The 23,946-nt window shown below is 36.3% G+C and overlaps 1 protein-coding gene across 2 annotated transcripts; it reads right to left on the minus strand.

Moving 5' to 3' along the window:
- Nucleotides 1-349: 349 nt before the first annotated feature.
- mc5ra (melanocortin 5a receptor) lies at nucleotides 350-23,946 on the minus strand. Of its 2 annotated transcripts, none has more exons than XM_065293089.1 (3): nucleotides 23,621-23,946; nucleotides 22,106-22,321; nucleotides 350-5,648 (listed from the first exon to the last, which is right to left on the minus strand). In XM_065293089.1, exon 3 carries the CDS (start codon nucleotides 5,575-5,577, stop codon nucleotides 4,588-4,590), a length of 990 nt encoding a protein of 329 aa, XP_065149161.1. In that variant the 5' UTR covers nucleotides 5,578-5,648; nucleotides 22,106-22,321; nucleotides 23,621-23,946; the 3' UTR covers nucleotides 350-4,587. The 2 variants fall into 2 exon arrangements, with proteins under 2 accessions (XP_065149161.1, XP_065149153.1); XM_065293081.1 differs by having other exon boundaries at nucleotides 22,106-22,390.

The raw sequence follows: 23,946 nt of genomic DNA on the forward strand, positions 1-23,946 counted from the left end.
CTCGTGTATCGTCTCGTAAGAAGTCACACACCTATTCAGGTAACAATAATAACATACTGGAAGAGGTTGCAGTGGTCACGTGGTATAACTCTCAGAAAACGCTAGTCTATAAGCTGTAATTACAAGCTCTACAAGGATGTAAATGGTATTTACATGTTAAAAGTCTTGTAATTATGATATGGCGTAAACGCACCTTTTATGCATAGATAACACAATCCCAGCTATATAGGAGTTAATTATTAAATAGTGAACAATGAAAACTTGATATAATAAAATGTTTTATATTATTTTTTACCTTTTAATTATTGCAAATTGATCAGCTACATAATAACGGAAACAAGTATAAACTTTGATCACACATCTTTAATTATACATGCAAACAAATATAACAGTACATAACTCCAGAGATTACATACACACTGCATACCACAGTTACATATATCAGCTTTTCACAGTGCAAAGTGCTGTACTGCAGTTCAGACACAAATCTGCAAGTCAAACTGTCAATACAGGGAGAACATGGATGAAAACAAGCCTTTGATATTGTATTCATAATTGTCTCATAATTGCCAGCAAACTTGTATTCATATTGTATAGCAGTATGAGATGTGCACGTGTTCTTTAGAATGATACATGTCTAATAATTGTCTATTTCTGTGATACCGCTCAAGAGCAATTATCTTGGGTGCAATGAGGCTTTTTGTTGAAAGAATGGGGCACTTATAGAGAGAGATCATCACCGATTCGTTTCTGAAAGCAAACAGAGCTGTGAACCTGAGGAGTAAATGTCCCACCGAGTGAATGAGGGCTCAGATCAGACAACCTTAAAGGTCATTTAAATAACACAAAACATATTGAAGGCACATTCCTTTATTACCATCATGAGCCTGTCAGGTAAGGAAGGTTATTATTATGTGCTTGAGTGTTTGGATAAGCATTTCAATTGAACCTGAGGGAAGTGAACAAGAAATAAATATCAAATCAGATGGGAACATGAAGCTGATGAACTGACTTTATAGTGAGACTGAAGTGTATTTACAGTTGAAGCAATTACCATATAACACTTGAGATGCTTTTAAATTCAGCCATATTGCATACTTGACATAATAATCACCTACCTTACTACTCTACGCTACAATAATGGTTGTTCAGAATACTAGTTTACACAGCAAGAATAGAGCCAGAGATGAAAACTAATGCACTTGATCTGCTTACGGGAGTCAGAGCTATAGTTGTAACGTCATATATATATACCACGCAACCTCTTTGTAAAGGGCAATGGCACATTTATACAACAACGATTGTACTAACAATCAAAAGGTTTATCCTTTGTAGTAAAATGCAATCTCCATTTACGTGGATATGCAAAAACAATGAAAAGCGTTGTCATAATGTTGTTTACTGTATAAAGAAACGCTACACTGTAAAAAATTATATCAACATATATTTTATGTTCCTTTAACTTAACAAAATTAGTGTTGGGGAAAGTTACTTTTAAAAGTAATGCATTACAATATTAAGTTACACCCCAAAAAAGTAACTAATTGCGTTACTTACTTTTCATGGAAAGTAATGCTTACGTTACTTTTTAGTTATTTTTGCGTAATTTTTTCTTGGCTTAATCTATTTCAGACCTTGCAGTTGTTTTTTAAGACCGAAAAGTTCTACATTCAGAAAATTTCATGACAAAAAGGTCGAGCTCTGGTCTGCCTTCTTAGTTTCTGACTCAAACTGTTCCCACACAGGCATGTACGCATAGAGTGCATAATGTGACTATAATTCAAAAACATATATTTTTTTATTTAATTAATTACACAAAAAAAGTAACTTGCATTACTTTTTTAAAAAAGTAACTCGAATATGTACATTAAAAAAGTAATGCGTTACTTTACTCATTACTTCAGAAAAGTAATATTATTACGTAATGCACGTTACTTGTAATGCGTTACCCCCAACACTGAACAAAATAAGTAAAAAAAATTAATGTAAACTTAAAAACATTACTAAAACTTAATGTTGTAGGTTGAATTGACTTGAGTTGTTTTAAATTTATGCTGCATTTTTTTCTTACAGTGTATGTGCCTTTATGTGTTCTTCTATTCATGAATATCAGTCATGTGACCTTTTACGTCATTCCAGTTGCCTGCCGCCATCTTGAGTACCTAAAGAGTACCAGTAGGCTACTGACAAGCATTGGCCTATCTTTTACTGTCTATGATTCTTACGGATATGGGAAATGGCTACGAAAGACAACATTTCGCACCTCGACTGTCATGAAAAGAAACGCTATTTAAAAAAAACGCTATTTGTTTTGGTGTCCGCTCGCCATCTTTGCCAGACATTAATAATCGATTTCCGAATGCGAATGAATGAATCTCATATGAGGCTCCTTTTTCAACTAGAAGGTCAATATTGTTTTTCACTTGCGACAAAACAACAAATTATCCGTGCATTTACTGTATATGGAAGTATGCTTTAGGAGCTATCCATCTTTACTCTCCTCGGTCCTTACGTCGCATTCGGAAAACGATACATCTTGACTGGGAAGATGGCAGCGAGCGGACGCCAAAACAGCCAAAGTCAGTTATTCAAAACCTTCTTTTTAGTAAACTCTGTGTACACAAACAATGTTCTCAATGTTCAAGTTCACGTGTAGAGACACAGGTGATACTTCGGGCAAAGTATGATGTTGTGTCAAGCCTTCTTAGTGTTGTAAAAATTGCGATTTTGATGCTCACAACATATCTTCTAGTTCTTTTGTGACCACTTCAGGTACTCAAAATGGTGGAAGACAAGTTTGAGATGAGAGTGACGTCAGCTGATATCCATGAATACTATAGAAGAATGATAAATACAAACAATCAGGTGGCAAAAGCATCGAACAGTTTTGTTTAGTAAGATGATGAGGTAGTTTATTACTTAAAGTGACCCTCGAAGTGGAAAAAAATTGTAAACTTTGTTAAACAAGCATTAAAAAAGTCTTGAGTAGCACAAACACAGGCCTGAATGCCGCCATTGTTGTTAGGTTTATACGTTTTAGGACAGAGTCAAGATATATTTCAGGATAAAGTTTAGATAGACAGACAGATAGATAGATAGGAAGGTACGGTAGATAGGTTAATGAATTTGACTGACTAGCTAACTATAAACCCAATATAGTCTGGCTAAGAGTAGCCCTAAATAAACTTTTTTTTCCATCATGTAAGCAAAGTCAACAGGTGTTCACGGTGTTTGCTTTCATTTCCTTTACATGCTCAAAGCGTATTCGCATCGTCTTGGGCTATGGTTAGACATTTATTAGACATTCACTGCAGCCCAAATTGTGCCTTGTTTTACCCAAAATAGCTTGCTGGGTGAGCACTACTGATTTTTATATTCAATGATCAAACAACTATTGAAGGCTTAGTGGTAAATACTGTACATCAAAAGAAAACTGTAGTCTTCCTACACATTACACTCTATACACTTACAATAACACGTAAATAATTGGCAATATAAATAAAAAGCTTTTATAATATTTTTAGTTTTGATTTTAATACTATAGGCATAGCAAGGCATAATAAGGTAAAACCACATCCTTAATGTTCACCTTTGCAAAAGAGCTAATGCATTCTGTGTTTACATTTTTACATTTGACATTTACGTTATGCATCGACCAAATGCTTTTATGCAAAGCGACATACAGTGCATTCATGCTACAGATTTGCATCAGTATGTGTGTTCACTGGAAATCAAGCACACAACTTTTTTTCTTTATACATAAATATACACATTATACTTAAGTGGACCATTTCCTTTCAACGCACACACTACAAAAGCTTTTACCTTTCAAGATCTTTGGAAAAACCTGCAACTCAAAATCCTTCACAGTCGTTTCTTTGAAACCATTACATGTTAGAAACAGTATGACAGCAAATCCATTTAGCAACAGTTGGTCTGTCGCTTTTATTAGTGCACATTGTACTGTGTTTCATCTTTAATTCACTGTGTGTTTGCATGACGTATTTACACTGTAGATGGCTACGAATGAATTTCAATTTCTTTTTTCTAATTGCTTATCACTAATACAACATTAATGTCTAGAACAATTATCAATTAACAATTATCACTTGTGTTTACTGTAGGCTTAGATCAATAGTTGCACTGCGTCTCTAAATATGTCAGTCAAGGATTGTGCGGTTTTGAAGTCCTAAACTTTTCTTAAATTTCTAAATATAACCTTAATATATACAATAGTCTCATTAAACATGATGACTTATTACATCTTTTGTAGCTATATGTACATACTATGTAACTTTGTAATTACTATGATACCAACCCTGAACCTAAACCTAACCCATAAGTGCATGTAGTTGGGTAAGTACACCATTGTGCACATATTGTCAAATAAAGTGCAAAATATAGTGTTTATTTTGATTAATACCTTTAGTTTTGATCCACATTTTGCATTAAAAATGTCATTTCTCTCATATAACAAAAGAATAATCTAAATCAGCCAGGAAGGAGAATTCAGGAAGGGGAATGAAATCATTTTCTAGTCCATTAGTGGAATGATAATCCATCACTTATTTTACTCCTGGTTTGACGTTACCTAGACATCCCAAATGCATTCCTCAGGCTATAGCAGCAGATAATCTCCTTGAGGGTTTTCCGCATCTCTTGGCTTCTAAAAGCGTAAATAAGCGGGTCTATGACGGAGTTGCACATAATGAGGATGAGGTACATGTTGAAATGAGACATGAAGCACATACAGTAAAGGTTTCTAGGACAGGAGATCATGAGGATGAGGTGGAGAAAGAACGGAGCCCAGCAGACGATGAAGATGCCCAGGAGAATAGTTAGGGTGACAGCTGCTTTCATACTGGCCCGCTGGTGGATGGAGTTGTAGCCCGGCAGGGCAGCGATGCGCTTGACGTGAGATCGGGCCAGCATGAACATGTGACTGTAGAGAGAAGCCATGAGCGCCAGCATGATGAAGAACATGGAGACCAAACACACAATGACAGATGTATTGTCAGAATAGATGATGAAGACAATGCCACAGCCTGTGCAGAAGGTCCATATGCCTCCGATGATTAGGGCTGCGCGTCGCACTGTCATGATGTTGTGGTACCGCAAAGCGTAGAAAATGGTAACATAGCGATCCACAGCTATAGCCAAAAGGCTGCACATGGATGCTACCACAGAGATGCAGATCATTGAGTCAAAGACGTTGTCCATCTGTCTGATGAAATGGTCTTCCACCACCAGCTGTCGGTTGGTGAGCAAGTAAATGACGATGGTTTCCCAGGCGTTGGAGACGCTCACCAGCATGTCGGCCACAGCCAGGCTGCAGACGAAGAAGTACATGGGCGAGTGCAAGTTCTTGTTTTTCACGATGGCACAGATGACCAAGATGTTTTCCAGAAGGCTCACGATACCAAGGATGAGGAACACCTCGGTGGCGATATTGAGCTGCTCGCATGCTTTCGGCTTAGTGTGAGATGGGGTCTCGGTGGCATTGAGCGGGTAAGGGACAGAACTGGAGTTGATGGAGAAGGCCAAGAGAGACAGGGCGGTGACCTCTGAGGTGTTCATCTTGGATGATTGATGGTGATGTAATAGACTCTTTGTGAGGTCAATGGGTTGGTGGGTATGGCATCTTTAACCTGTGCAAAACAAAATAGATGAGAATAAAACTTATGTAAGGACTTCAAAACATTACATATTTACATACTTTGTCGTCTGCTGTCTGGGATGCCAATATTTGATCTAAAGAGTTGGGGATTTGTTTAAAGGGGACAAATCATGAAAATCTGACTTTTTCTATGTTTAAGTGTTGTAATTGGGTCCCCGGTGCTTCTATTTACCTAGAAAATGTGAAAAAGATCAACCCAATAACTTAGTGTTGGTAAACCATTCTCTGCAGGCATGTGAAAAAATGTGTAATTGAATTTTCACTCCCCTTGTGGTGTCAGAAGGGGATAATACCTCCCCTTAACCTGCACTATCCAACCAAGACACTGCCATTTAGTACAAAGATCAGCTCATTTGCATTTTAAAGGACACACCCAAACCAGCATATTTTTGCTCACACCTACAAAGTGGCAATTTTTTTAATTTGACATCTTTCCCTGCCATTGACGAGGTAATTCGTCAATTAAGAGAAAATGCTTTCCTGCCATTGGCGACAATTTCCGGCTTTCCGCAATACCACTATTATCCACCAGGCGGTACTCTTCCACAACTTATAAAACCAGGAAGTATCGGCCTAGGGCAAACAGCTGTATGTCCGTGTAAGTTTTGAGGATCGCTCTGAATCTGATCTCTATCAAAAGTCCTTCAAAAAAAATATTATCTTAGCTTTTGCTCAAAATTTTGTTTTTGAAGAAACCTACCCATATTTGAGAGGTGATAAAAAGAGAACAAATGAACGTAAAATAAAACTTTTTTAGTTGTTGTTGTTTGAAAGCAGCTTTTTAAATAACGCTGGCAGGAAGAGTTAAAAAGTCTTGTGAAATGTCCCATTTAAATCCTTAGCCCAAAGTAAGTTTTAGCTAGCATTACTCAAAATATGTTGACTTACATAAGTATCCCTTAAAATAGAAATGTGTATTGTTTTGTTACGTTGAAAATTAGATTTTTAATGCTATTTGAGGTCATTTGATGATACCTAAATGCAATTATGAATTCTTGTCTTGACTATAATTCATCATGTCTCTATTTAATTTTACAGACAGGTACTTAAAAGATATGATTGTGCCTCAAGGTCTCATGGACTCAAAACCTAACCACTTGAGAGCATTTCATATGATCATTCGTTTTGTGAACAATGGTAGAGATAAGCATATTATTCGCTCCTGCAAGCATTTTGGTAGTGAATTACTTTTCTTGTTAAATGAGGAAGATTTATGGCTACTGTTGAGTTCAGGTCTCTGAATAAAGAATCTTTATTTGAATATGTGCGTCAGTGGTCTTTGTGGTATTTATGCTGCGTGCATCTGTGTGTGTGTGTGTGTGTGTGTGTGTGTGTGCGGCCGGGTAATTATCACGTTGGGGGGACCAATTGTCCCCACAAAGATAGGAATACCAGTGTTTTTGTGACCTCATGGGGACATTTTGATGTCCCCATGAGGAAACAAGCTAATAAATCAAACAGAATGATGTTTCTTGAAAATCTAAGGTATCAGACAGTTTCCTGTGATGGTTGGGGTTAGGGAATGGGGCAGGTAAGGGGAATAGAATATACAGTTTGTACAGAATAAAATGCATTACGTCTATGGAATGTCCCCAAAAAACATGGAAACCAGAACGTGCGTGCGTGCGTGTGTGTGTGCGTGTGTGTGGTCAACTGCGTGCTGATAAACATACAGTATATGAGTCACTGGCAGAAAGACCAAACACTGAGATTTTGCAGAACAAAGAATCATAAAGGTCAGAGCTCACTCACTGACAAACCACAGTTTTGGCCGATTTATCAAAATGATGAACTGATGTTGTGGGGGCAGTAAATAATGAAGTCCGAAAGATAAAACACATTAATTCTAAACTCTGTCTGATAAAGTCAGCCTGAACCACAGAGTGCACAATCAATATATTTAAGATACACTCACTTAAAGGATTATTAGGAACACCTGTTCAATTTCTCATGAATGCAATTATCTAATCAACCATTCACATGACAGTTGCTTTAATGCATTTAGGGGTGTGGTCCTGGTCAAGACAATCTCCTGAACTCCTAACTGAATGTCAGAATGGGAAAGAAAGGTAATTTAAGCAATTTTGAGCATGGTTGTTGTGCCAGACGGGCCGGTCTGAGTATTTTTATTATTATTATTAAACCTTTATTTTACCAGGAAAGAAAGCACATTGAGATTAAAAATCTCTTTTGCAAGAGCATCCTGGCCAAGATTAACAGATACAAGTACATTTGAGTATGAACAAAAAAACATCAACAATACATACAAATATACATCAAAACTCCACTATCAATATAAAACTAGTTAAAACATCTACAGCCCGATGTTTCTTTCTCCAATTCATTTAAAAGTTTTTTAAAATTATCTAATGAAACCAGTGACCTTAGATTTAAAATACTTTGCAAGCAATTCCAGGCAGAAGGAGCAGCAAACTTAAATGCCTTTTTCCCACATTCAGTACGTACCACTGGAACGGACAATAAAAATATTTCTTGTGACCGGAGGCTATAGCTACAAGCATACTTTTTACAAATATATGTACATAGATAAGACGGAAGTAAACCCAGGATAGATTTATATATGAAAACATGCCAGTGTTTTTGTCTTCTGTCGGACAACGCAGACCAGCCAACCCGAGCATACAACACACAGTGATGAGTGAGGGTTTTGAGATTTGTTATGAACCTCAATGCACCATGATAAACAGTATCAATAGCATGTAAACACTGTAAAGATGCATGCATATATATAACATCACCGTAATCCAGTACAGACATAAAAGTCGCTTCAACAAGCCTCTTTTTTGCCTCAAAGGAAAGACAGGATTTAATTCTAAAATAAAAACCCAATTTTACTTTCAATCTTTTCACCAATTTTTCAACATGAGGGCCAAAAGAGAGAGCGTCATCGATTAAAATCCCCAGATACCTATACTGAGACACAAACTCAATTTCTGAACCTTGAGATGTAGTAATAGGCCGAAGATTATTCCTTGAGATTTGTTTGGATTTAGAAAACAACATAAACTTTGTTTTATCAACATTTAAAACTAATTTTAATTCAAATAAATTACGCTGAACGATATCAAATGCAAACTGTAACTCCGAAAGAGCCTGATTGGGTGTGGATGCTGAACTATAAATAACTGTATCATCTGCATAGTAATGACACTGTACATTATGAACATTCTGAGCAATATTGTTTATATATATGGTAAATAAAAGTGGTCCAAGGACTGACCCCTGTGGTACTGCTTTAGTAACATTGAGCGAACCAGAGATGAATCCTTCTGCCTGTACACATTGAGTTCTGTTTGAAAGATAGTTATTAAACCAGCCGATGGTACGTTTAGATAGTCCAATATCCATAAGTCTTTGTAGCAGTAAAGTATGATCCACTGTATCGAATGCTTTTGATAGGTCGATAAATAAAGCTGCACAATGTTTCTTATTATCTACAGATTCAATAAAATCGTTTAAAACCTTTAAGGCTGCTGTAGTTGTACTATGTTGTTTTCTAAAACCAGATTGAACATCAGACAGGATGTTATTGAAGGACAAGAATTCTTTCAATTGATTATTGACAAATGTTTCAAGGACTTTGGCCAAGACTGACAGCCTAGAAATAGGTCGGTAATTATTTGGGTGGGTGGGATCTCCACCTTTGAACAGGGGAAGGACAAAAGCTGATTTCCATATAGGTGGAATTTCATTTAAGACAAGAGAAAGGTTAAAAATATAAGACAGAGGTGGGGCAATAAAATCAGCTGCTAGCTTTAAAAAGTAGGGTTCTAAATTATCAGGACCTGCCGATTTCGAAACATCCAAAGATTTAAGGGCTTTGCACACTTCAGAGATGGCAATTGGTGAAAAGTTGAAAGAATGACTAGACAGTAAGCTCTCTGACTGAACAGTCAAAGGGTTCACATGAGCACCAATAACTGAATCAAACAAAAAACCAGAAGCTATGAAGTGTTCATTAAAACAATTAAGCATATTTACTTTATCAATGATTATATCAGAGCCCTTATTAATACATGATGGAAGTTCGGTACCTGTACTATTTTTAGTTAATGATTTAAGACTTTTCCAAAATTTTGCTGGATTGTTTAAATTATTGGTTGTTTGTGTAAGGAAATGCTCAGCTTTAGCATTCCTGACTGCAACTGTGCATGCATTACGCAGTCTCCTAAAATCAAGTCAGTCTGAATTTAGACCGGTTTTTCTGGCTTTTGCCCATGCTAGGTTACGCTCATGAAGCATATTTGATAAAGGATGAGAAAACCATGCATTATGCCGACCCTTGACCCTGTACCTTTTGAGAGGAGCATGTTTGTTAACTAAAGCATAACATTTTGCATAAAAGAAATCCCAAGCTATGTCAAGGTCAGGAATTAAATTAATTTGTTCCCACTCCAAATTACTCAAATCATGTAAAAATCCTTGTTCTGAGAAATGTTTCATGTCACCCTTAGTTATGATGTTTGGTTTAGTTTTAGGAATTTTTGTGTTTCTTACTGTTGCGATGACACAGTGGTCACTGATGTCATTCGCAAATATAGATGCAGTTGAATACTTATGAGGAATGTTTGTTAAGATTAAATCTATTAGTGAAGATTTTTCTGGACATTTTAAATTCGGTCTAGTGGGCTTGTCAACAATCTGAAAAAGATTCAGTGCATCACAATAAGTTTTAAATTCATCAGTTGCTGAATGCAACCAATTCCAGTTTAAATCACCTACTACCAATTCTTTAGCATTAAGAGCTGAAAAGAGCTGGAATAAAGAAGAAAGTGCACTACTATCAGCAGACGGTGTTCTATAACAACCGGCAATTGTTATACTGAGAGATTTAGAAACCTCAAGTTTAAGGGCTAAAAATTTAAATTGTTTAGTCACTGATTTAGAAAGCAGTACTTTAACAGGAAACCTTTTTTTTATAAATATTGCTACACCACCACCTCTATTTCACAATCTGCTCAGTTACTGGGATTTTCACGCACAACCATTTTAGGGTTTACAAAGAATAGTGTGAAAAGGGAACAACATCCAGTATGCGGCAGTCCTGTGGGCGAAAAACGCCTTGTTGATGCTAAAGGTCAGAGGAGAATGGGCCGACTGATTCAAGCTGATAGAAGAAAAACTTTGACTGAAATAACCACTCGTTACAACCGAGGTATGCAGCAAAGCATTTGTGAAACCACAACACGAACAACCTTTAGACGAATGGGCTACAACGGCAGAAAACCACACCGGGATTATTTACATTTCCACAAGCTCACCAAAATTGGAAAAATGTTGCCTGGTCTGATGAGTCTCAATTCCTGTTGAGACATTCAGATGGTAGAGTAAGAATTTGGCATAAACAGAATGAGAACATGGATCCATCATGCCTTGTTACCACTGTGCAGGCTGCTGGTGGTGGTGTTATGGTGTGGGGGATGTTTTCTGGGCACACTTTAGGTCCCTTAGTTACAATTGGGCATCGTTTAAATGCCACAGCCTACCTGAGAATTGTTTCTGACCATGTCCATCCCTTTATGACCACCATGTATCCATCCTCTGATGGCTACTTCCAGCAGGATAATACATCATGTCACAAAGCTCGAATCATTTCAAATTGGTTTCTTGAACATGACAATGAGTTCACTGTACTAAAATGGCACCCACAGTCACCAGATCTCAACCCAATAGAGCATCTTTGGGATGTGGTGGAGGGGAGCTTCATGCCCTGGATGTGCATCCCACAAATCTCCATCAACTGCAAAATGCTATCCTATCAATATGGGCCAACATTTCTAAAGAATGCTTTCAGCACTCTGTTGAATCAATGCCACATAAAATTAAGGCAGTTCTGAAGGCGAAAGGGGTCAAACACAGTATTAGTATGGTGTTCCTAATAATCCTTTAGGTGAGTGTATATCTTGTAAGATAGCATATGCTGGAGAGAGAATTCTTATTTACTGTATGACTGTTTTTATTGCCTAAACTTATGATTTGAACCAAACAAATCCAAACACAAAAAAAAAAATGCTGGGTAATTTAAAAGCTTCTGCTAAATGCCTAAATATAATGTTAATGTTATATATGACCAAACAATGGGTTAAAACACGACTTTACAGCTTTTTAAGGAGAAGTGTGCTATTATTATTATTACTACTCATTTTTAGTTTGTGCATAAAACAGATAACAAAAATTATATTACAAATGTCATGCACTCACACTTACTGCATTGTTATTATGCTCTTCATCATGGGAAACGTACTGTGAGATTGATAAAGTTCATGTTCAATGTGCAAAGGTTCCATTTCCATGGCAATATTAAATTATTTTTCCTTGTTTAATCAAGTAATGATGTATTAGAGTGGGATCGGTTTTGGTTCCCCTTCAAGTGCATGATCCAGTTATTTCATTGACTTAATGTGATATCAAAGCTGTGGTATCTTTACTTGAGTCTAATCAGACTCTAACTACTGCTGTGTTCCCCAAAAAGATCTGCTAGCATCTTATGCAGCTGTGATAATTCAGGTGTTTTGATGAAGATTCCTAACTCCATTACTGGGGTGAATCCTGTTCTGTAAATGCCCCACATTTTTTGACATTTCCGATTGAAAATTATTTTGAAATTTTGGATAAAAATGACATTATATGATAACTTCTTAAAGGGCCATGAAACACCGAACTACGCTTTCTGATATTTTAAACTGAGGTGTTTTTTGTTTTACATATAGAAGACAATAGTCAACCACTGGAACCAACTAAAATCACCTATCAACAGTCATCTAACTACAATAATTAGCTTAAAGGAAAGAAGTGGAGGACACCGCAGTGGTGACTCATGCTCACACAATAAAAAACTGCAAACAATTTCAACGTGCATAAGATGACAGAACTGGCATCTCAGTTTAACTATAATCTATACGTCTTGGATCTTTCAGAGTGACAGATCATATAATCTGGATCATTATTTTGTTCGTCCTGAAACAACATACCTATTAAACAACCTACTAACCCTTAAAGGACGTTCGTTACCATTACATAAAACCTCAACTATAAGCCCTGCCCAACCTTGGCTTTATAGTAATCAAAGTAATCAGGTGTATGAAATCCTAAAAGCTCCTGTTTGATATGAACATTGTTAAACTGTAAATCATGGTACGTTTTTTGGTAATTTAATACTTTCTGTCTGTTTACATTTAGCAACAGCAATGTCAAAACTAAAAGGTACAAAGCTGTCACTGGGGCAGTACCCTTTAAAAAAGGTCTTAAAATGTACCATTTATGTACAAATATGCATCTTTGAACTGACAATATGTACCTTTGAAGTACTAATATGCACTCAGGTACAAAGGCGTACCTTATGAAAGTGTACTGTCCCAGTGACAACTTTTGTACCTTTATATCTGCGAGTGTGGCCAACAACATTTTAAGTAGACAGAATAATTGTGAAATAAAAGAATGACGTTTTAATGTAATTTATTTTCCACAGTTTCATACAATTCTGAAACAATTGTGACAGCCAAGCCTTAGTAGGACGCAGCTGTCAGAAAATAAAAAAACTGGGAAATTCTGCAATACACAGAAATATCAAGATCTGACATTTCAAAGGATTTAACTTTATTTTAATCTGCCATCAAAAATGAAAGCAAAGCCCACCTGTCAGGAACTTCCTGCCCGGTCGCTCTATCACGACCGAGCGAGACAGCAGGGAACGAACCCAATTGCAGACGAGGTTGAGGAACATGAAACAAGACTTTATTATAAGACGAACAGAAAGCAAAAACAGTACTAGAACTAAAACAGACTAGACAAGACTGACTCAAACAAACAGAACTAAAACAAGGAAGCGACTGGACACAAGCCGATCGACGTGACCCAGGGAGACCTGACAGACAACATGACATGTTCAAGGACAATGATACGATACACACATATAAATATACAACGCACGACCACAGAATGCTAGACAACAGGGCATTATATAAGGGAACAAATCAAATGGGAACAGTGGAAACTAATCAAACAATGATGAGAAGAGCTAATGAGGAGACAGGGGGAGGGGGGGGCATAAACGAGACACGGCTGCCCACGACCCAAACAAATGCCACGTGCTACCACACAAAACATGGGTACTGCCAGTATCCTGCCAAATAACTATGAATAACTATGACAGGACGGCAGGATCATGACACCCACCCATGCCAATTTACTGTTACCAGAATCTCTTTTTATCTTTAAATAATCTCTTTAATCTCTTTGTTTGAGCTATTATTCAACCAAGCAAATAATAATAAATTCAATTTTATTTAATGTTTACTTTTTCTCTTTTAAATAGAAAGTATCCTTTGAACTGGAATTCCAGAGATGTTGGCTTTAGATCAAAGTTCTGTCAATGGGGTGCCTGGAATATTGATAAGATAAAGTTGTATGTCGCATTGTTTTGACTAGACAAAAAAACAAAAAAAAAAAACAAAGAAGAGAGCTGCACTTACACACACAGACATACCACAATTACAGGAAAAATATGTACGGCGGTACCCCTTCCAAAAGTACACCTTTGCACCTAAAGACTTCAGAGGTAAATACAGGTAACACAGCAAGCTTATTGGTACCTCAAAGATGCATATTAGTATTAGTAATGCCAACTCCGTCAAAAATGAGATAATGATATTAACCAAATGCTCTCAGCATGTATATTTATAAAAATACTTTTGCTTAAAATCTGCTTAACTTCGGCCTCAGGCCATTAAGAAATACCGGTTTGTTGACAGAATCCATTAAGAGTCTGATACATTTACAAGATTATCATTTACAAGACAACATTTCAGATGTACTTAGGTGGTTTGGCAACATAGTTCATATAAAAATCTGTATTTTTTCAGGCCCTTTTATATTTTGTAGCCTAATTATCAGGCAAATATAGTATTGATTTAATCCTTCTGAAGACCCTTCTCCCACTTTGATGCAAAAATAAACCCAAAGCCTTGTGATGAGGATCATTTTGCTGATTACTGAAATGATTTGTGTTTGTTGAAAAATACTCTGGAATAAAGAGAGAGAGAAAATGGTGAGTCCTTGAAAAAAATTATGGTTCCTCATATAATGATGGTTTGCTTAATGAAAAAATTTTTGTAACTTATCCAGTAATGCAAAAGAGACAAACAAATAATCAAGCAAACGCGTGTGTAATGTAAGAACTGATTCGTAATGAAGTTCTAATTGTTTCCTGTCATTGACTGCAGAAAACATCTTTCAGTTCAGCATGAATGCTTTGTTCATAAGATTATTTAAAGTACGACTTTTTTCCCGTTAAAAACGTATCATCTTACTCTAATGCATCCAGAAATTTTAGATGTTTGTTTGTACATAATTTCTGTTTCATTTATTACCACATAAATCTTCCACAGAAGATTACCAAAGACATCAGATATAACAAGACTGAGCACTCCTATTATTATATGAATACAGTAGGGATGCTCTGGCAACGGAAGTCCCGCCTTTCAGTTAAAATAACCAATCATCAATCGATAAAGACTGATTATTCTCTTAGGGGTGGAGCTCTGCACGGAAGGGCACTTATTAAATCGACTTTAAATGTGTTTTAAGCTAAATTTGAGCTTAAAGGGGACAGAGAATGAAAAAAAACATTTTTATCTTGTCTTTGTTGAACATTCACGAACATACAAAAAGTGCTAGACATGCTAAACATCTCAGTCTCATAGAAATTCCTCTTTTAGAAATATCATCCAGATAACGGCCCAATCTGAAAAACTGATGCATGCTTATGACATCACAGGCATCTCACTGCCCCTCCACTTTAAAATAATTGGCTACATTTTTTGAGTAGCAGCAAAGTCAGCCAATCAGTAATGAGATTGCAAGTTAAGCCAGTAGGGGGAGCCAAATAGTTGCAAAACCACTTGTTTAAAATCCCCCACCCTAATAGAGCTATCTGAGAGAGGTTTTTAGGAAGCTTCTAAGGCATTACAGACCCAAACAAAAAAAATTTTGTCTACATGTCACATCACAGAACAAGGATAAATACACTGTTCATTCATTCTATGTCACCTTTAAGAAATAAGTTATAGTACAGTGGATGTCAAGTTTAATTGTTGGTCAGAAATATGTTGTTGAATTGAATGTTAGCTTTTGTCTTTCCCCATTCAAGTAGATATGTCTTTAGTTTTGCATGACTGAAATAACTGCACAGAGGTGTTGCAAACATTACCGTCTATTGGTGCGACTCTAAAGAGACTTTGGTATTTTTCTGCAATATTGGCCAAATCTAAAATTTGATCCAGATTAAGTAATTAAGTAAAACTTTGGTAACTGTAACTGTTACCGTGCCAGTACACAAGAAGCAATTTTTCACAGCCAAACTGGCAAAAACGTGAATATAAGAACAATCAGTTGTAAATCATGTAATGCTATACACAGCACTAACTTTTGCCTTTGTTCCAAAATGATGATGCTGCAAATGCATTTTTGCTTATAACATTTGAAAGATTTGTTGTATTCTGTCCATAAAATGGAATCGGATAATATCAATACTTCTAAGCAGTTTGAAATGAAATGAATGTCTTTTGAACAACTTAATGTTTTATAATTAAACTTGGCATGCACCTGCACAGTGCTCCAAAAGTGGCTACAACAGCATTTTGGGACCATGCCAACTATATATCTCTATCCAATTGCTGTGAAACTTTGCATGAATGACCTTCAAGCCCTGTTTGACAAATCCTAATTGGATCGTTTTGTAATTTAATCCGCAAGGGTGTAACAAATACGCTTTCTCAGCTTTCTTATAAGCTGATTTTCATTTGTAATCTTTTCATGTATTCAAAATAAATTTAATGTGTCTTTAATGTGGCACTGTGTTAATATTCAAGAGTCAAATCCCATATGACAGTTTCCATAATGCCACAAATATGGCTCATATGATCTACAGCATTACGGTATGCCATGCCTCACTACTCCCACTAAATAGTTTTGTTTTGTAAATAAATCCATAAGGGTGTCGCACTTACAACATTTGCCATCTGTGCTTTAGTTGGTGTGTTTGAATGTGCCTATTTTTACTTTGGAGTCTCTTAAGCGTCAAACTAACTTTGTTTTCAATGTGGCCTTACGGTTATAAGTTTGAAACCTGTGGTTTGCTGTGCTTTGAGAATATATTGAGGGAAAATGTGCTTGATGGTTGTAAAAATATTAGCTCATTATAAAAACTTTATATATGTTAATTCACACCACAAACACGCCTCAGATTTATAAAGCAAATGCACAATGTTCCTATTTTCTTTTAGATCACACTAATTTACAGTTAAAACAGAAAACAAAAGTTAATGCTTAAAAAAAATGCTTAAAACGATTCCACTTTTGTTGACAGCAAAAGCACTAAATTGCACTCTACTGTACATACTCTAAATACATACATGTAGCAACTATAATAAAAGTGAATAAAACACATTATGACCCTAATTTTGCTTTACGCCCTACAGGAGCGTTAAAATAGCTGACAGATTCACAGGCTTCTCATTAGAAACTAACAGTTTGACGGTTGACTTGTTGTCTTCTTGCTAATGCCCTACTCACAATCCTTCTCTCTCCATGTGAATTTCACTATAAATGTCTAGTTTGTATATACGTAATATACAGCAGTACATCGACCATGGCCTTCACTTTAACTGATTCATTCATCTCTTCAGGAGTTTCTGAGAAGTTAATACATTTTAGTCACGCACACGCACATTTTTACGCCCAGAGCTTTAATGCTGCGTGTGACCTGTGCAGGCTACCAACCTCTGTGAACCCATACAAAGCCTTCAATTGATCAGTCAGTGCTATGTGCTTTCAGTGAAATGAATGAAATTCACAGATTGATTCTGTATTAGGATATAACAGATACAGCCAAGTCTCATGATTTCTTTGAAACTGAATCAATTTTGCCAGCTATGTTGTGTAGTTATTTCATGTTTTTCTAAGTTAGAATGAGCTTTTGTAAATAAAAAAAGGACATTTTGGGCACTGTTGAAATAATTGAAATAACTATAATTTTTATGAATATGTATAACAAAAACCTTTTTGTACTATTTGCTTTCGCCTGTGACGTTGTGTTTAGTGGCAGTGTTAGGGGTTGGGTACTTGTGATTTATGAGTTATAGCCAACTTGTAAAATGTGCGAATTCCCAGGGTAAATGAACCTTCAAACTATACAAAATCACAGGGCTAGAGCACAAATTGCATTTTATAAGCCAACTTCGTGAATAAAGTTAAAGGATATTACAATAAAATAACAGGACAGATATTTTGTGGATACGAACAGAAATAAATTGCTTACCAATTAAATTGTCCAAGAAATCGTGTTAAATATTTTAATTAATGAAATGAATGACAGCTGGAATTGCTAACAAATTGCTAGATTATTGTTTAACATCCTTAAAAATAGTACTCTGTCATCATCTGCTGTACTGAAATGATCTGATATTTACACTCATGTTCACTCAATTGTGCTATGATAAAACCAATATGATTTTAATCATTAATAAAGTGAGTTGACTATTTTAAGCATACAGTATATGATGATAAAGTATAATGTGTGTGACACAAGACATGAATAATTTGATGTCATCATATCAGTTTCACCTTAACCTAATGCACATGGTGCCACACACAGACCGTGACATGTGAAAAGCTATAATAATAGTTCTGTGCGTCATTGCTGTCAGACCATGAGGATCACCGAATTTTGAAAGCATCAAAGCACTGAGATCTCCTCACATTTAGTACAACATTCCTGTGGTGTGCTGAACTAGAACATCAGCTGTCAACAATGAGCTCTTTTACTGGTTTTTATTTATTTATTTATAGGTGATGCCTTATAAATATGAAGAGTTTCGTTACAAAAACGAGATAACTCTGCTTTTTTTATTTTTTAGAATTTTTTTTTTTTTGGTTGTGCATTCCAATCAATTCAACTGCAGTTGGTTTGTTTTGATTTAAACCTTCATAACTTAAAAAAATACAGCTAAGTAGCACCATAAAACAAAATAATAACATGATAACATAATAATAAACATGTTTTTACAAAAATGTTAAAAACGGATTTATCTCGTTTTGCAACGAAACTCTTCATATATTTATTTCTGCTTTTGAATCTTTACTTTTTTATATTTTTTTATGTATTGTATATAAATATAAGCTTCCTTTCCAAATCTTTTGAAGTGGCACGGCATGAATAAAACATGTGTTGTCTGGAAACACCTTGTGCTCAATAATGCACATTTCTGAATGTATTGAACGCATACTGATGTACTTTTTACCTTTTTCTCATCCTTAAATCATCCTTATTATAATGTGGTACCTGAATGCACTGAAAAATATCAAAGACATGTGTAATGAAAACTACAATAAGTGAATTTTATTGGAAAAAGCATGAAAAGTGCATAGTCGCGGTTCCTTTCTTTTCTGAAATATACAACCCTGTAATGACACTATTATTCTTTATTATAGTGTTATTGTGTGCTCATAAAATTCAAACACAATGCATGCATCTTAAAGTTGCACTTTAAGTATTTCTGTAGCTTGAAGGAAAAATAGTTGGTTCAGTCAGTCAAAATACATTTGTAAAACATTTTGTATTGAAACACCATCACACCTTGATACTATAACCTTGCAACAACAAAATACACATCACCGGCATGCATCACATAGCAGATAACATAGATATGCTTAATCTTTGTACAGTTTGGCTAATATCTGTTTATTTGATAAATTTTTTGTCAACAAACTAATATAATGTATAAGAGTAATTACCTTTGTTAAATAGCACAAACACTGCAATATGTTTACACTGGATAGCTTAAATGTTTGTGAATTCATTGGTTTAATAGAGGTTAAATGGTGTGGTTCTGCTTAATTACTTTTACAGTTTATATTGTTAAATGAATAGTCTTCAGCGTTATACATTGTTCTATAATGTATAATTGAATGCATTCTGAGACTGATAATAACTAGCCCAGAGTCAGATTTAGCCCAGACTTTTTGTTTCTTGCCCTAGACGCCTTTAGTTTGCTCGGTGGATAATATTCCTGCATAATAAATTGGCTAATTTTTGTTAATATGTTTTTAACAAAGCTGCTTTTAGTAATACACATTATAATTAGGCAGTGTTATAGAAGTTAAGTTGAATAGAATGGATTTTTTTGACTGTTTCCTTAAAGCGGCTTTTCATATACATGTACATTAGGTAAACTGCTATAAAAATGAGGTTAAATGTAATGGAATTTAAAGGTTTCAACAAAACATTTCTCAATAAGCAGTTTTATGACAATAAGGTTTTCAGAGTAGCTCAAAAACAACACATCTGACTTGTTTATGTATATAAGTATATAATGTATGTGCAAATTAAAATATGCAACTGTTTCACTCGTCATCAGTTCTGCAAAATCTAAAATCAGAAGTCTTTGCACTTCAACACTCACATAACTTCACATTCCTGTGCTTCCATGCAACATGTTTGCTATTTATTAAATAGTACAAAATTCTTTCTAAATAACAAAATATCAAAGAAACATTCTGGCCAATATCCTTGCACAGCATGATATGAAATCATTTTTGCACACATAACATATTTATTACCGCTGTGATGCAGTCATCTACAAACTTCCATGGAATCTCGTCTCATTTCCCAAGGGCTTAATATATCAGAGACTATCGGATCAGACGTGTGGATTAAATCCCTACTCCAAACAAACAACTATCTTTATCTACCACTTGTTTATTGCTTTTTCGTAAACAAGCATGGATGAGCCTCTTGACCCTCAGACGTGTCTTATGTTCTTTAAACAGCTGGCATGAAGCACTGCAGTGGACTCTCTCTCTCTCTCTCTCACACACACACACACACACACACACACACACACGCCTGCGCGCGCGTACACACACACACACACACACACACGCACACACACACAGCTCTGACTCAATTCCACAAATGTGCTCTGCAATGCCTGACTGTGGCTGTGTTTCAAAATCTAGTGAACTGCCTAATACCTATACAGGGCATCATATGGTCAGAAATAACACACTGATGAAGTAATTTGGCTTTAATAAACCCGTTCACTCAAGAGTATTCCCAAAGTGTTATCTTTGTAGCAAAATTAAAACTTAAAAAGTTTAGAAACCATTTTACAGGATTTGAACAAAATACCAAAGGTATAAGTAGGCCTAAGCCACAGGCTACTTCTATAAGGCTACTTGGTAGTAACCTTTAATATTTTATCATTTTAGCGAATCAAATTGTTTGAATACTTGATTCATTTTTTCCCAAATGTCGGTGCGTATTTTGTTGTGAAACAAATGTACATTTATAAATTTAGCGGACTTACAATTGAGAAAGCATAACATTTTTTATGAGCTGCCTGTTCATGACTGTTTTTTTTATTTTGTCAACGTTGTTGTTAATCTTACAAGTGTTGTGTGTTTTTCCAGCATCTCACCAAGCTCAGGTTTGTTCCCAATTAAAGTTTTTATGCACAGGTCAAAACGCGACCCAATTCAACCGACAGATCGCAAATCACTAATCAGTGAGCTGTCTGTTTTGAGACACAGCCACGGTCACGCCGTGACTTACTGTAGCGACAGCCTCGATGTTTATTCCAAGAAAACATTAGAAAGTCTTTGAAAACAGCGTGGGGTGTCCATAATGAGTCTGGGCAATATAAATGCTTAAACGCGAAATAAACATGTTAGCTTTAATAAAGCTCCTACAACTTAAGCTACACCATCATCATACAAGCTGATGTATGTCCCATTTATTTATATAAATCCGCTCTCCTCTCGAACAAAATTGTACATTTCATGTACAGTACGCAGTTTATATACACGTCCAAGTTTTGTACAGAAAAGTAGGCTAGATTTCCTAACCTCGGCATATTATTATACGAAGCAAATTAAGTTACATGACAGGGACGAGAGTAAGAGGCTATTGGTTGCATCATTAAACTACAAACATTAATTACGCATTAATAAAGAAAACGATACTAAATACTTCTTTTTCTTTTCAGGTATTTCACGTGAATTGACTTCGTAATAGGAGGAAATACTCATGAAACTGCAGTGAAAGTGCACATTGTGTATTTAGCTTAGTCTTTAAACGGATTGAATGTAATTTCAGCACTACAGCTGTCGGACAGCGCCAATCAATTTAACTCATTCGGTGAATTCAATTAAAATGATGTAATATTGTAAAGCACATACAGTACTGCACACAACCATGCCGAGTCCAAGTAAACGACTATATAACGCCGTTTAACCAAACGCAAAAACATACGCGAATAAGCATAATGTTACAGAAATGTCGGTGGAAATAAATAAAATCGATTTATTGATCCGTTATGACAAAGCAGAAGTTTAGTATAAGTGACTCACCGGTGTGGAGCAGTAGATCTCTATGCTGGATGTGAGAAGCTCAACGCCGGTGTATTTATTGCAGTCGAGTCCCGCGCGTCTCGCTAGATGAAGACGTTTGAAGATTACGTGAAGAATGAAGCGTTTCTGAATCACATAAATATACTGTATATACTCAGATCAGCCCCACCCCCAGAACTCCCGAGGCTTTCAGAGGATCCTCTCCACAGAAGCGATCTTTCATAGAGGAGCAGAACAGAAAAGTCTGGGTTGCAAGACTGCAGCGCTTGCCAAAACAGAAGAGAGCTAAATTAAACAGAAAAGCTCGTTTGCATTAATAGTCCACACCTTTAATGCTATTATGTTTGATGATCTTGCCCTGAAGTAATTATACGAAATAAAAATAATGTTTCTGGGTTTCCAACTATAAACAGTTTGTCTACCTGACAGTGTGTTAGGCTATATACTGGAGTGTGAGAGGAAATCCTTCTGTTACCATATCTACCCATTTATTTCTGTTACATTTGTACAGATTTGGTTTAGGTATATTTTTTAAAATAAACGTATTCACATGGCCAGAAATAATAATTAAAACTGTACCATTTGCACCTAAAGAGTTTATATTAGTACCTCATATATACATATTTGTAACAAAAGAGCTTATATGTTCAATTCAATTCAATTTTATTTATATAGGGCTTTTCACAATTTTTTTAATTTTTTACATTAATAGAAAAATTGATGGACAACATAAGCAGCAGAATACAGCGACTAAGAGCAGTAAAAATGTAATGTATAGACAAGAGTGCTAAGTAAAGCCAATGTCAGCTGACTCCTTGGAGTCCTGTCTTTTTTAGTCAGGATGGGAAAGTCCTAGGAGGGAGAAAACTTTAAGGGGGTGTGCACACCAAAGCTTTTACGCCCGTGGCCGGCGCATGTTTTCAATTGTTTCCAATGGAAGCTCAGTGTTTTTCAAATAAGCCAGCAGCTAGCGGTTTTCTTCCGCGCTGAAAACCGGTGCTCGGCGGTTTTTCTGTGCTTAGTGCTGAGCGCCGAGAGTTGAAAAATATTCAACTTTGGGTGAACAGCTCCGCTCGTCAATGTCAGTTCTCACAAGGCCGTCCAATCACAGTGAAGGAGAGGCGGGACATCACCACAGCAACCAACCGTCTCACAGCTGACGTATCAGAGCTACCAAAGCGCTTAGCTGAAGAATGCTGGCACTCAGCTGAAAAACAGCTGGCATTCGCCGTCCTCCAGGCATTTTCAGCCACGTTTTAAAGTTTTGGTGTGCACAACCCCTAAGGGGCTGGACACACCAAAACTTTTAAACGCGGCTGAAAACGCCTTGAGGACGCCGAAAAAACCCGCTAGCTGCTGGCTTATTTGAAAAACGCCGAGCTTCCATTGGAAACAATTGAAAACATGCGCCGGCCGCGGGCGTAAAAGTTTTGGTGTACACAACCCCTAAGAGAGAGCCAGACATAGCTGATGTCTGATTCAAGTATATATATACACACAAACAAATAACTATACCAAACGGGGGCATCTGGTGGTCGTTGGTCAGACAACGGCTGGGCATCACGTTGTGGTGTGATGACCTTCACAGCAGCAGGAACTGGGTCTGTTAGTCTCATTGTCATCGGGATTGAGGACGAGACAGGGAAAGAGAAACAAAATCCTATTAGTGTAGGGACTGTTTGTTTGTAATGCATGTATTATACAGTATTGTGGTTTAATATCCACTCGGTTCCAGACAGGATAACTATTGCGGCATAAGTATATTACCCAGACACGTCATGTGAATGCTAACTATTGCGGGTTACATTTACTAGACAAATTATGTGAATTCTTTGTATAAG

Source organism: Paramisgurnus dabryanus, chromosome 19, assembly GCF_030506205.2.
Source record: "Paramisgurnus dabryanus chromosome 19, PD_genome_1.1, whole genome shotgun sequence".
Lineage (NCBI taxonomy): Eukaryota > Metazoa > Chordata > Actinopteri > Cypriniformes > Cobitidae > Paramisgurnus > Paramisgurnus dabryanus.

Coding starts and splice junctions, on each gene's coding strand:
- mc5ra (XM_065293089.1), bottom strand. CDS start 5,577: ATGAACACCTCAGAGGTCACCGCCCTGTCTCTCTTGGCCTTCTCCATC.